This window comes from Psammomys obesus, unplaced genomic scaffold (assembly GCF_907164565.1).
Source record: "Psammomys obesus unplaced genomic scaffold, mPsaObe1.curated_primary_1811, whole genome shotgun sequence".
In the NCBI taxonomy this organism is placed as follows: domain Eukaryota; kingdom Metazoa; phylum Chordata; class Mammalia; order Rodentia; family Muridae; genus Psammomys; species Psammomys obesus.
This window is the reverse complement of record NW_026586550.1, coordinates 6983526-6998898: the sequence shown is the minus strand read 5'-3', so window position 1 is coordinate 6998898 and position 15373 is coordinate 6983526. Positions and strand designations below refer to the sequence as shown.

At 38.0% G+C, this 15373-nt stretch overlaps 1 protein-coding gene across 1 annotated transcript in view; it reads right to left on the bottom strand.

Moving 5' to 3' along the window:
• Window positions 1-2503: 2503 nt before the first annotated feature.
• The window catches only part of Svopl (SVOP like), a 52272-nt gene continuing 39402 nt past the window's right edge, over window positions 2504-15373 (bottom strand). The window contains exons 14-15 of the mRNA XM_055602036.1: window positions 4083-4196; window positions 2504-2647 (exon numbers count right to left, since the gene is read on the bottom strand). Coding sequence (XP_055458011.1) covers window positions 2504-2647; window positions 4083-4196 — 258 coding nt within the window. The remainder of the gene's footprint in view (window positions 2648-4082; window positions 4197-15373) is intronic.

Genomic DNA, 15373 nt, shown 5'->3' with positions numbered 1-15373 from the left:
GGCTTCCTTCTCCAATCACATTGGGCTTTCCTTCCAACCACGTTTGGTGCCATATGTAAATGTTATTTTTATTTGCTCAGATGAGATGAGCTGTGAGCTGTTCCCAAGCCTTTCTAGCTCTTTCTGAACACTCGCTGGCTGATTCAACTCAGCTGTTCTGGCCCAAACTCCTCTGTAAGCTGACTGTTTAAAACAAGCTTCTCTTGGCTTCTGACAGGATTGCTCTGCCTGCCCTCAGACTAATTCTGTCAATGTTTCAATCTTCTGTCTCCTCATTCTTTGGCTCATTCTGTCTTCACCTGTGTCTAGGTTGTTCTCTCTGCAACTTGTCTCTGTAGAACTGTGCAGGTTAAAACTCTCTTCTTTCTCTTTACTGTTTTGGTTCGGTTTTTTCAAAACAAGGTTTCTCTGTGTAGCCTTGAATGTCCTGGACTCACTTTGTAGATCAAGCTGTCCTCGAACTCACAGATTCTCTTGCTTCTGCCTCCCTAAGTGCTGGGATTATAAGTGTGTGCCATCACACCTGGCTTCTGCACTGCTCTTAAGTATCCTCTCTTTCCTGTCTTGTTTTTGTGAGAACAAATCTTTTTCTGATTTATCACTTTGTCTGCCCTTCAATTAGACGTCACTTTCAAACATGGCTGCTTCCTTCTGTAAGCTAACCTTACCTTCATTGTTTGTGATCAGAGGTGTATGGCATGTGTATGTTCCAACCAGATCACATAGACCTAGAAGGTCTTTGGATGTGATCCATTGCCAGAGCAGCCATGTTGCTGGATCAAAACTCCTCTATAATAGTCTGGAGGTGACAGAAGTATAAGGAAGTGTATATACATACTGTGTCATTTTATATAAGATGAGGTGTTTGGCATCCACCAGGTATCCTGGGACCAATCCTCTAAACTACTAAGGTGTTAATACCTACACCTTTATTGTAAGAAACTGTCTAACTTTAAGCCATTTGATGGTTCAAATAAGAATTGTTTGTTCCTTCTTTAAACAGAGGTTATGCCTCTTGTATACAGTTTGCTAACACAGCATCTCATTATGATTGGAGCTACAATCTTTCTCCACTGTTAATGGTTAGGGGATAGAGAGTTAGGGGGATCCTGAGCCAGCCTGGTAGTCTGAAACAATAATGGGCCTCCATAATAAGCCTGAACAACAATAAAAGAAAATATAAATGTAGAAGCTTTAGGTGTTTTTTCTCCACAGCATGCCTTTCCTAATAAAACTTGCATAACCAACACATACCACTTTCTCCACAAACACAATGAAAGTAGTTACATGTTATAAGAAAGCTGCACATGTATCATGAGAATCATTGATTCCCTCCTAAGATTTAAAAGAGAGTAATAGTATATGGGGGAAATTAACTTTATTCCCAGCTTTTTGGTAGTTATATATAGAATAAAGTAGGGTTTTTTTTAAGCTACTAATTCCATTTTTTAAATTCAGTGATAGCAGACTAGTTTCTTGTGTTAGCTATAGAATTTCTGTCCTTTAGCCAGAGACCACATGCAGCAATACCAAGTGTTTTATCTACGGTTAAGTAGTTGTTGCTACCAAATTAGAAAAGGTATGTTCTCCACACTGCCCCCCACAACCTCTCCTATTCCCATTCAGTCTCAGGGTTTGTTGGTTTGTTTGGAGGTAAATGGTTTGGTGGCAGGTTTTTATTGATGGTGGTTGTTTGTAGGTTGGAGACAGATCTACAGATCTCATGTAGCCTAGGCTAGGCTCAAACTTGCTTTATAGCTGAGGATGACGTTCAACTGATTCTCCTGCCTTTTAGCCTCCTATATGCAGGGATTTCAGGCATGCACTACAGTTTGGCTAAGTATATTCCAAAAGAGATTTTTATATATTGTTTGCTAAGAAAGAGCCCGACTGTGTTTTTATGTGTACCTTGGTTGCCTTAATATACATTGCTTTCTTAATTACCAAGTGCAGAAATAAAAACATTTTTTAAAAATACTCAGTGACGATCAAATACAGTTTTTTCTTCATAGTATTGCAGGTCCTCATTTAATTTGCTATGAAAAAAAAAAACAAATTAGTTGGTAAATCTTTGTTCTTAATATACAAAAAATTAAGATTCATCATTTACCCTTGTTTATAAAACAACAATGCTAGCTTTATAATTTAAAGTTGGTACAATTCACACTATAAACACATTCTGTTTATTTGTTTGTTTTTGAGGCATCAGCTCTATGAAGTCTTGGCTGTGCTGGATCTTTCAAGACCAGGCTGGCCTTGAACTCACATGACCTTCACTTTCCTCCTGAGTGCTGTCATTAAAGGTGTGCATTACCATGCCTGGCACTATAAGTATATTCTGTAATGATTGGGTTTTTTTTACATTTACTGACTTGATACTACGTTAAAGCTTGACCAAGTTGACTTATCTGGTTTATTGCTGTGCTGATTTCTTGTTTTTAAAAAGATGTGAATATGCATGTGCATATGGTCACCGCAGTGAGGGGGTATTTTCCAGAAAGCATCACTGCTCCATGGTCAGGGTCTGTTTATAGTTATATATTGAACCATCGTGGTAAAATTTTACAATGCCCCAATGCTGAGCGGTTCTGTCACACCCCAGCAACAGGAAAAGGACTGGCTTTATAGGTGGATATGAGCTACAAACCTACAGGGCACAATTAATGGTCTGTTAGGTTTCTTCTTCATTTTTATTTGAAAAACTATTTTTAATTGTTAGTTGGGTGTGGTACCTTGCACCGAATAGCCCTAGCACTTGGAAGGCTAAGGCAGGAGGGTTGCCACAAATGTATGGAATGGAAATTTTGGAAGGAAATAGAAAATTAGCATAAGGCTTGACATTTTTTTACATTGGTGTAAAAATCTGTCCAACTTGTACCTTAGTAATTCTTTGTGTAACAGGTATGATCCTTTATAAGACTAAAAGAAAACACATGAGTCATCTTGTCTGACTTAAGCATTCAATGATGGGGCCAACTGCAGATTAATAGAAAAGTTCCCAAACCCTCCTTTCATATACCTGGCTCCTTTCTCAGTGATAGCCAGATCTAGAAAGGCTTCTGTGCTCCTTACTGAGAGCTGCAATCCCAAGCCCCAGGGACCTGAGCATAGATCTCTGTTTAGGAACCTGTGCTCTGCCTTCATTCATAGCCTCCAGGGAAATAAGGAGCTCAAACATTGAACAGAGCTCAGGGCCATTTCAGTAAACAATAGTTTAACAGCTGACAGGACAAATCCATTTCATAGGCCAAAATACTTGTTTTCATAATCTTTAATATTAAATTTACCAGTCATGAAAGGAAAGATGAGAAAGGAAAATTTAAAGGGAAAAAGCCAGTCCTTTGCAGCAGAACTCACTAGTTTGGGGTGATGAAACCATTAGGAACCATCTGGCTGTATGAATGGTCTCTTCCCTAATCAGTGTCATGGTGGTCTGGTAAGGCATTACATGGCTTAAGGCAGCTCTGAAACTATTACTCCATATGCAATGGAACTGGAAGTGAGTTTACAGCTGGTAGTCACAGGCTGTAGGTGTATAAAGCTTATATTCCAGCCTGCTTGTACGTGAAACCCTAGTACATGATGCTTGAAGTTAGGCCTTCCAAAGCTGCTACTAACACGGCTGGCTTAGGGAATCCACACTGAATTGTTTACTACTCACTGCAGGTATTTCAGAAAGGAAGCTAGTCTACTGGATCCAGGCTACATGATCCCAAAGGCTCTACAGTAATGTCTTAAATCAGCACCCTGTTTGTAACTTTTTCATGAAAAGATATGAAATGAATTCTTAGTTAACTTCATCTTTATTGCTGCTGAAAACTATATGAGAAAGACTGGAGACTAATAATATTTCTTTGCCTGCTTAAATAAAAGCTACCCATATCCCAAGCTTCTCTTTGGTCAAAAAGTAGTGGCTAAGGAGCTAAGCAATCAGACAGTACCCATGTTGGGATCTCACAAATGCCTTGCAACTCCAGCTACAGGGGATTTACATTCACATACCCACACACAGGCACATATGCACACATATAATTAAAAATAGTTTTTAAGTGGTAATGTAAGAAAACCCAAGAGTCACTTACCTGCAAAGCACGTCCTTTGGTCTCAATGGGAAGAGTAAATGCAGAAATAGCACACACGACACAGACAGATGAGAAAAGACATAGGGCTCCCAGGATTGAGGCACTCATTAGGACCTGTAGGTCAAAACGGAATAACTTGATTCATGTGCCCAAATCACTTCACTGGTCCTTTGAATTTATGTTACCAAATGCATACATAAGTGGTCATTTATAGCCAGTTTCATACATTGTGCTCTTGGAACACTGGTTTGATTGGACCAAGCTGAGAGGCATCTCAAGTGCCTGGCATTAATGCACATAGGATACCTTACAGCTCTGCACCTACCTACCTGTCAGGCATTTCTACAGAAAATTTCAGTATCTGACGGAACATGAGAGTTTCCTGTTCTTCCAGCCACTTTTATGCTAATTCAGGCTACTAAACTCCTCACTTGGTGATATACTTTCTACAAAATATCCATTCCCTCCTTCACTTCTAACAGGACAAAACAGCAGAAGACTTTTTTTTTTCAAAAGAGATAATCTCAAGAGTCTTTGAGAAGATTGTTAATGTGTCTTATCTCTGCTCACAATGTTTTGTGTGACTGTCAAAACTTTATTTTTGTTTTGTTGTTTTAGACAGTGTTTCTCTTTGTAGCCCTAGCTGTCCTAGAACTCGCTCTGCATACCAGACTGGCCTAAGACTCAAATCTGCCTCCCAACTGCTGGGATTAAAGGTGTTCACTACTACATGCAGCTGACTGTTAAAACTTTCATTTGATGTCTCTTTTGCATATAAAGAAGGGTTTCTGTCAGTCTACAAACATATTTTGGCTGGATCTTTTCACTTTACTACTAGCTAACCAAATACTCTGTCTCTCCAGAGTAGAGCCCAAAGTTGACAGATACTCAAGGACTTGATAGTTACCAGCTAATTTTAACAGAATAGTTGCATATGCAGTGAAAAAGTAACAAGAAGGCCTACTATAATCAAACTTTGTACAATTTCAAATAATCTGGAAATTACCTACTCTAGTCCAATCCTGCCATTTTACATATAAGCTTGCCCTGACTCATCAAGGCAATATGTGGCAAATAACCTCACATATATAAATAGAACTCATCATATTAATCTCTAATTACTTGGAGTTGACCTAACAATGATAGATAATATTCTAATTTGGGGGTTCAGGGTTTTGGAAGAGCTTTCTAGGGCTTAGAGTGGGAAGGTCTCATGTAGCACAGGCAGCCTGGTCTTGAATTCACTATATAATTGAGATTAGCCTTGAATTCCTAATTCTCTGTCTCCCAAATGCTAGGATTATACAAGTCACCTAGCTCTCTGCTCTTTGATTTTCATCACCAAAATTAAATATTCTGAAACAGGAGGGTGAAGAAACCAAAAGAGACTAGGTAGCCTGCCCAATATGATGAGATCACCACACAACAATCTAGAACTAGCACTTTTGAACATCAAAATCTCACCAATTTAAAATGGATTCTAAATTATCCCTACCTTTTTATTCATTGCACCTATTTCAAGATCCTGAGTTGGATAAGACCCTGAAGAATTGAGTTTAAATCACATAGTTTTTCTGGCCAGGGATAGACAGCAACTCTAGATTTTTTGCTTCCCTAGAGGGATGCAGGGCCTTAGTTCATAGCACTCCGGCGTATAGCTTTCATTGTACATTCTTATATGACCTAAGCTAGCCAAAGTAGTTTTCTATTGTTTGTAAGCAAGAAGTCTATGGAACTATCTATTTGTAAAGGTCATCTGGGTCCTAATGATATAGCTCAGTGTTAGAGACCATGCTTAGAATGTATAAGCCCTGAGAACAGTCAGCATCATATAAATACATGCATATATATATATATATATATATATATATATATATATATATATGTTCAATTAAAGTGCATCTTTCTAGGGTTCACTCTATATTAACTAGGCCAAAATGAAAGAAAACTATACTTCTAAAAGATAATTTCAGTAACTAAGGATGTAGCTCACCTAGCTTGTGGGAGGTCCCAAGTTCAGTCAGCACAAAATACTAAAAACTAAAAGGCAGGGCTGTATAGCTCAATAATCGAGCATTTGCTTAGTATAAACAAGGACTAGGAGGATCCAAGATGGTGGCACCAAGAGCACACTGTGACGAGCAGGAGAGCAGTGACTACACAGCAACCAACAGACTGAACTGTGGACTCCAATCCCACTGATATCAGGGACAAGGCAAGGCTTCCCACTCTCTTCATATCTCTTCAACATAGTACTTGAAGTCCTTGCTAGAGCAATAAGACAATTTAAGGAGATCAAGGAGATACAAATTGGAAAGGAAGAAGTCAAAGTATCACTATTTGCAGATGACATGATAGTATACATAAGTGACCCCCCAAAATAATACCAGGGAATTCCTACAGCTGATAAACACCTTTAGCAAAGTGGCTGGATACAAAATTAACTCAAAAAAATCAGTAGCCTTCCTGTATACATAAGACAAATGGGCTGAGAAAGAAATTGGGGAAGCAACACCCTTCACAATAGCCATTAAAAAAAAACATAAAGTATCTTGGTATAACTAACCAAGCAAATAAAAGACTTGTATGAAAAAAAGTCTCTGAAGAAAAAAAAATTGATATCAGAAGATGGAAAGATCTCCCATGCTCATGTCTCAGTAGAATTAACATAGTAAAATGGCCATCTTACCAAAAGCAATCTACAGATTCAATACAATTCCCATCAAATTACCATTTACCAATTCTTTCCAGACCTTGAAATGATAATTCTCAGATTCATAGGGAATAACAAAAAACCCAAAATAGCTAAAACAGTCCTGTACAATAAAAGATCTTCTGGAGGTATTGTCATCCCTGATCTCAAGCTGTACTGTAGAGCAACAGTAATAAAAACAAAGAGAAATCAGCTGGTGGATCAATGGAATCAAATCGACCCAGAAATAAACACACACCTGATTTTTTACAAAGATGACAAAACCATACAATGGAGAAAAGAGCATCTTCAACAAATGGTGTTGGCCTAACTAGGTGTCCACATGTCAAAAAAATGCAAATAGACCCACATCTATCACCCTCCACCAAATTAAAGTCGAAGTGGATCAAAGATCTCAACATAAAACCAGACACACTAAATCTGTTGGAAGAAAAGTGGAGAAGAACCTTGAACTCAGGTGACAATTTCCTGAACAAAATACCAACAGCTCAGCTCAGGCTCTAAGATCAACAGTTAAAAAATGGGACCTTATGAAACTGAAAGCTTCTATAAAGCAAAGGACACTGTCAATAGAACAAAAGAACAGCCTACAAGCTAGGAAGAGATCGTCACCAACCCTACATCTGATAGAGGGCTAATACCCAGAATATATAAAGACCTCAAGAAATTAGACACCAACAAACCAAATAATCCACTTAAAAACTGGGGTATGAAACTAAGCAGAGAATTCTCAACAGAGGAAAATCAAATGGCAGAGAAACACTTAAACGCTCAACATCCTTAACAGGGAAATTCAAATCAAAACAACTCTAAGATTTCACCTTGGCTAAGATAAAAAAAAAAGTGAAAGAACATGCTGGAGAGGATGTGAAGAAAGGGGAACCCTCCTCCATTGCTGGTGGGAATACAAACTTGTACAACCACTTTGAAAATCAATCTAGTGCTTTTTCAAAAAATTGGGAATAGCACTACCTCAAGATCCAGCTATACCACTCCTGAGCATAAAAGATACCCCACCATTCAACAAGGACATTTACTCATAGCAGGACATATGTTCATAGCAGCTTTATTTGTAATAGCCAAAATCTGGAAACAACCTATGTTGTTGGTTATTAATATTTAATATTGATTTATCTTTTAGTTAAACAGTGGTTATTCCTAAACCAGCTGTATACCCAAATCACCATACAGAGACTAGGATTTATTTAATTAACCTAGAGCACAATGCTGGACAATAGTTACTCCATCCTAAACCTCCAAGCCCGCATAGTTTCCTCCCATTCATATTTCCCACATTACACTTGCTTTTTTTTTTTTTTTTTTTTTTTTTAGTTATATCAAGTCTGGTACATCTCTCCTCATGGTTCCAAGTCCTGTCCTGCCAATCTCCCTCTCTGACTCTTCTCACTCACTTCCTTCTCTTGGCCTCCAAACCAGAACATACCACCCTATTCTTTCCATTGTGCAGCATTGCCTGGTTGTTTTATTGACAATTACAGAGAACAAATGGTGGCATGTTTACACAAATTTGAAACAGGTGATGCTTAGAAGAAACATCACAATTCAATGTGATGGTGGGACTGGGAGGAGTTGAGAGATCAGTCTTCAGTCGAGATATATAATGAATAAATTGTGAAAATAAAATTAAAATTAAAAAAAAAGGACCAGGGTTCAGTCCCCATACCAGAGAGGAGAAACACTAAAAAGCAGAGCCTAGATCAAAGACAAGAAGGAACTTTATGTGACAAAATGGTCAGGGTATCATAACAGCAGTCAGAGGTTAATATACGAGATGAAAGAGCTCAAACACATCCAGCTAAAACTAAGAGGAGAAATAATCCACACTTGATTAAAAACTTTAATACATATCTTTCTCGTTTTAAGTTTGGTTTTCAATTTATATGCATAAGAGTGAAGATGCCCATGAAGGCCAAAGACAGTATCAGTCTCCTAGAGCTCAAATGAAAGGCAGTTGTGAACTATCTGGGGTGGGTGGTAGGTACTGAACTCTGGACCTCTGGAAAAACAACTAGAGCTCTTAACTGCTGAGCTGACTATCCCTTCCTTAAAAGAATGATTAGACAAATCAGAGGAATTGAACTTCATGACACTATTAAACCAACAGGGTCTGCTTACATTCCATCCAATATCAACAAAAAGCCTACCCTTTTCTCAGATGTTCATCAAATGCTAACTGGACTAAATTTATATAAATTTAGCCATAAAATACTGTTCAATAAGCTTAAACCAATTAATATTGTGTTTTCTAACTAAAGTGGCATCAAGTTATAAAGACAAGAGCAAAATTTCCAAGTATTTCTAAGCTATCAAAAATCTCAAAATAAGCTAAACTTAATACTATGGAAATACAACATTAAATTTGTGAAACACAGATTACAGTGCAAAAACACTATTTAAGAATAAATAAATATATATGAAGGGGCTGGGAATATACGACCAGAGTAAAGTTCACTATACAACAGGCACTGGCTGGGTTCCATCCCTACCACTGTTGAAACAGTGTGTGGTGGTACACACTTAGAATCTTAGCACTAGGGCTCATCCGTCCGAAGACGTATGCTTAGCAGCGTTGGAAGACATATGCTTAGCAGCGTTGAGGTAAGCATGGGTTACATGAAATCCTGTGCCCAAAATTAAGTAAGCATGAAAAAAATAGAAAAATGCATACTCGTACATTAATTAAATGAACTGCACATGAATGAGTTTTAGTTCTTAGATAAAGGCTTACATAACTCTCACCAAGGTAATTTGTAATTCTAATGGAAATTCCCAGTAGGAACTTGAAATCAATTTGGAAAGAAAACTGTTTTTAAAATGAATTTCAGAGAATTAACTTGTAAGAAAAAAAATCAGGAAGCCTGAAAATTGTCAGGGAGCCAGAGGGAGGTAATTAGCCTCAGATATTAAACATTAGGTTCAGGAAGAAAAATAAAGTAGTGAATCACAAACTATCATTAGCATCTGTGGAAATTTGCTTTTACTATAATAGGAACACTAATAAATCAGGTGAGGAAAGGGTAATGGTTAGTGGCCATAATCTTTATATCTGCTAGGCAGGCTGCTGTTGAGCTACACTCCCAACTTTTTGTTGCTTTTGAAAGCAATATTCTTACGTCAGGCCTTAAGCATAAAGTAGAAATCAATGTTTAAGAAGCCAGTGAATATAGCTAGACCTGGTGGCACATGCCTTTACTCCCAGCACTCGGGAGGCAGAGGGGGCGCTTTCTGTGAATTCTAGGACAGCCAGGACTGCATAGACATTGGCTTAAAAAACAAACAAACAAAAAAAAAAAAACAAATGCATGTAAAATGGAAAGGCATTTAAACATGACAAAAACACCATAGGTTAAAGTAACTGGTTCATAAATATTTTAAAATGTAGAAGCCGAAAGGTTTTGAAAGTAAAATCAAAAACTGTAAAAGTACCTATGTTGTAGGGGCTAGAGAGATAACTCAGTGGTTAAAAACAGAACCTGAGTCCCATTCCTAGCACCCATGTCAGACAGTTCACAGCTGCCCATAGCCTCAGCTCCAGAGAGGTACACCCATATCCACATAGCCCCATATAGACATGCATACCTGTACATAATTTAAAATAAAATAAAAACTAAAGCTTTGTAAAAATCTATTGCAAAGATAAAATGGAGGTTTACCCTGACAAGATCAATGTCCTGCCAGAAAGAAGAAATACCAGACACACACATACACCAATTTAAATTTAGATGTCTCGGGTTAAGAGCACTGGCTGCTCTTCCAGAAGACCTGGGTTCAGTTCCCAGCACACATATGGTGACTCACAGCTATTCCATAACTCCAGTTCCAGGAGAGCCAATGCTTCCTCCTGGCCTCAGACACAGCACACACATGGTGCACAAACAATGATACAATGACTAAGACAATTCTTAGAAAGTTGGGCCTGGCCTACTGTTTCAGAGGTCCATTATCATCATGGTGGAAAGTATGGCAGAATCCAGGCAGACCTGGTGCTGGAGAAAGATCTGAGAGATCTACATCTGGATCTGAGGGCAGCAGAAGCAGACTGTATGCCACACTGGAATACCTTGAGTATATAAGACCTTGAAGCCTATCCCCACAGCAACATATTTGCTCTAACAAGGCCACACCTCCTAATAGTGCCCCTCCCTATGGCCAAGCACTCACATACATGAACCTATGGGGGCTGTTCCTATTCAAACCACCACAGCACAGATGAAAAGAGTTCTGGGTCACAGCATAGACTAGATCTTCAACAAAATCATAGATGAAATTCCCAGATTAAGGAATGACATACCCAAAACAGAAACGAAAGGCACACTGAACATCAAAACTCCCCACAGTATATTATAATTAAAACATAAATATAAAGAATAAAGAGAGTAGGTATTGAAAGCTGCAAGAGAAAAATTACAAGTCACGTATTGAGGAAAACCCATAAGAATAGTAGAAAAATTCCTTAATGAATACTTGAAAAGCCAGAAGAGACTGGAGTTATGTACTTTAGTTTCTAAAAGACTATGAATGTCAACCTAGATTAATGTACACAGTAAAACTATAGTAGTTGAAGAAGAAAGATAAAACTTTTTATGATACAAGCAAGCTAAAAGAATTCATGTCCACCTAACCAGCCGTACGCTGAATAATGGACACATTACTTCACACTAAAAAGAGAAATATGCCTACTCAAGAGATCATAGAAAGAAAACAAGTGAGGCTATAATTACTAAAAATAAGATCAAGAACACAAATAGGAAAAAATATAGTAAATTATAGCAATCAGCACATACATTTCAATAATATCTTTACTAATGCTAGCAATTTACTAATCAAAAGACACAAAGTAGGTGAATGGATTAAGAAATTCACCTTCCTTTATCTACAAGAAACTCATCATCATACCTACAATAATAGGCACCACCTTAAAGTGAAAAGATGGACTAAACTATTCCAAGCAAATGTGACCAGGAAGCAAGATGTCAACAAATATCTTAATATTCAACAAAATAGACTTTAAATTAAAACTAATCAGAGAGATAAAGGATGCATCCCTCTAATAAAAAAAATACCATCAAAAATACATTACAATCCTAAGTATATATGCACCGTCTTAGTTAGGATTTTATTGCTGTGAGAAGACACTATGACCAGGGCAACTCTTATAAAGGAAAACATTTAATTGTTGCTGGCTTACAGTTTCAGAGGTTTAATCCATTATCATCATGGTGGGAAGGATAGCAGCTTGCAGACAGACGTGGTTCTGGAGAAGCCAAGAGTTCTACATCTTAATCCCCAGGCAGCAAGGAGAGACTGTTCCACTGGGTGTGGCTTGAATATATATGAGACCACAAAGCCCACCTCTCCAGTGACACACTTCCTCCAACAAGGCCACACCTCCTAGTAGTGCCACTCCCTATGTGCCAAGCATTCAAACACATGAGTCTGTGGGGATCATACCTATTCACCACAGGCAACAAACTCTGATACACACAATTTTATAAAGAGCATATTGAATTTAAATACACAGATAAATTCCAACTCAATAATAGTACATGATTTCTATGAATCATTTTTTCAATAGACAGATCATCTAGTCAGATGATAAACATGCATCAAAATTAAATACATAATACATCAAATGGACCTAAAATATATACAGAATATTCCACCCAAATGCCAGAGAAATATATATTCTGCTCAGCAGCCCATGAAAGCTTCTCTAAAATAGACTACATCCTGGAAACATGCACACAAAAAAAATCTTAATTTCAGAAGAATTGAAATAATTTCATGAATCCTATCTGACTCCAATGAAATAAAGCTTAACATCAACAGCAAACAAATCCCCAGTAATTATACAAATTCATGAAGATTAAACAACACATTACTGAATGATGAATGGGCCAGAGAAGAAATCAAGAAAAAAGTCTGAACTTCTATGGAATTAAATAAAAATTAAAGCATAACAAAACCACTTGGGTACATTAAAAGAAGTCCTAAGGAAAAATTATAGTTCTAAGCACCTACATTTGAAAATCAGGGCACAAACCAGTCCATGGTGGTGGAACATGCCTTTAATCCCAGCACTCAGAAGACAGAGGCAGGAGGATCTCTGTGAGTTTGAGGCCAACCTGGCCTATAAAGAGAGTCCAGGATAGCCAATGTTATACAGAGAAACTCAGTCTTGTAAAAACAAAACTCAGGGCACAAATAACTAAATTAATGGTGCAACTCAAGAATTTTGAATAGCAACACATCCAGTAGACAGCAATGAATAATAAAAATCAGAGCTGAAATAGAAATGAAGAAAAATAATACAAGGAATCAACAAATCTAAGAGCTGGTTCTTTGAAAACATAAGCAAGATTGACAGACCCATGGGCAACTAACCAAAAGGAAAAGACCCAAAAAAGTATAATCAGAAATAATGAACAGGGAAACATTACAACACATACACAAATCACAGTATTATAAGGGAATACTTTAAAAACTGTACTCCATTAAGTTATAAAATTTAAAAGAAATGGATAAATTTATAAATTTACCCAAATTCCCAAAGTAAAATAAGAGACCAACAAATGAGAGTTAGAGTAGAACTGAGAGTCACTACTATGCAACAGAAGTAAACAGTGCAAAGAAAGAAAATGTTGTTTTGCTGGAGTATGAGTGAACTTTCCCACTGACATTCCTTTGTGAGGTGTTGTGGATGTGTGTCTGTGCCTGTGTACATGTGTGCATGTGTGTGTGTGTGTGTGTGTTGCATGCAGGCACATGTGCCTTCAATAATTTGCATGATACTCTCTTAATGAGATGCCCTGTTTTAGGTTCAGCCACAATGGGGAGCAGTCTTCATTGTTTTACCATACCTTTCTACTTTCCCCAGCTGGTCCACACATCAGACTGTGCCAACAACTTGAGGGAAAGGTCATTCATAGGCTAGAAGGACTTAACTGCTCATCCATAGATGGTATCAGTATATCATACATTGTTGAACCATGGGACTCCTACTGTCATTGACCTGTGGGTCTATATACCCCTCCACAATTCCTATGTTGAAATACTAATCTCAAATGTGAGCCTGCTTTATTTGGAGGTGGGTCCCTTGGGAGGTATTTGCACCCTTATAAAACAAGCCACACAAGACTCTTTCATGAGTGAAGATACAATGAGGTGGCCATCTTCCAGCCAGTCAAAGGGCCCTCACCAGAACCCAGCCCTACAGGTACCTGATCTTGAACTTCCAGTTCCCTAGAGCTGTCAGAATTGTTATTTATAATCTACTTAGTCTATGTCGTGTTTGTTTTTTTTTTAAATTCTGTTTTGTTTTTGTTTTTGTTTTTTGAGACAGGGTCTCATGTAACCCACACTGGCTCCAAACTTGCCAGGCAGGTGACAATGACCTTGAACTTCTGGTCCTCCTGCCTCCACCTCCCAAAGTGCTGGGACTGCAGGGGCTGGAACCCAGGGCATCTTGTATGCTAGGTAGGCACTCTTCCAACTGAGACAACCCTAACTAGCTCCTGTCTGAAGTACATTGCTATAAGAGCATGAACTAAGATACCTGGCTCCTAATGCTTCCCAGAATAAAGGAGACTCATTCCTGATCTAGCCCTGTAGAAACCTTGTACCCACCCTTCCACACTGTGGTAAGCCTTTAATTATTTTATAGAAAAAAAAATCTTTTTGTTTGCTTGGGCTATATATACCTGAATTTTATAATTTTTATTTCAGTTACTTTCTTAACAACTAGATACCTCAGAATATTCACTTTAAAAGATACATTTGAATTAAACTTTATACACTTAGTCTTTAGATCATATAAACATATTACTGACTAATGTATACAATTTTATATTTTATGTGTGTGTACATGTGAGGAGTTGCTATATGTGTGCAGTGTCTGAAGAGTCCAAAGAGTCTGTTAGGCATCATGGAGCTCTGCTTACAGACTGTTCTCAGCCACCTGACATGGGTGCTGGGTGTTGGAACTGAACTCCAGTCCTACAGAGGAGCAGCAGGCACTTTATGCACTAAGCTATCATCACTTTAATAGCATATTTAATAGCCCATCCTAGGAAATAAGAGAAAGAACTGTGTGAAAGGAAAAGCCACCTCCTGATCACCATTCTCCCAGAGGACGGTGCAGCCTCTCTCAGGAAGCCTCCCAGAGCAGGAGGCTCATTTTTGCTGTGGTTTCTTAAAGTGCAGGTAGTGGGTCTCCATCTCCGCCATCTGCATCTCTGGGTAGAGCCCAGGAATATTTAAATCATAATGTTACCCTAGCACTTAAGATTCGCAGCTATCAACATGGAAAACCTTGAAACAGCTCACAACATGAGATACCTAGGCAATGCTTAGGAGTGGACATGAAGCTTCCTAACCAAACTGGAGAAGGAAGCAAAGCACATGCATCAGATGGTCACTGACTGCACCTGACTGGATTTAAAGTACTTTTGTTTCTCTTATTTTCCCTTCTTCCCCTCATTCCCTCCCCAAACGCAGTTCCTTAAAGGCAAAATAATAATAATAATAATAATAATAATAATAATAATAATAATAATAA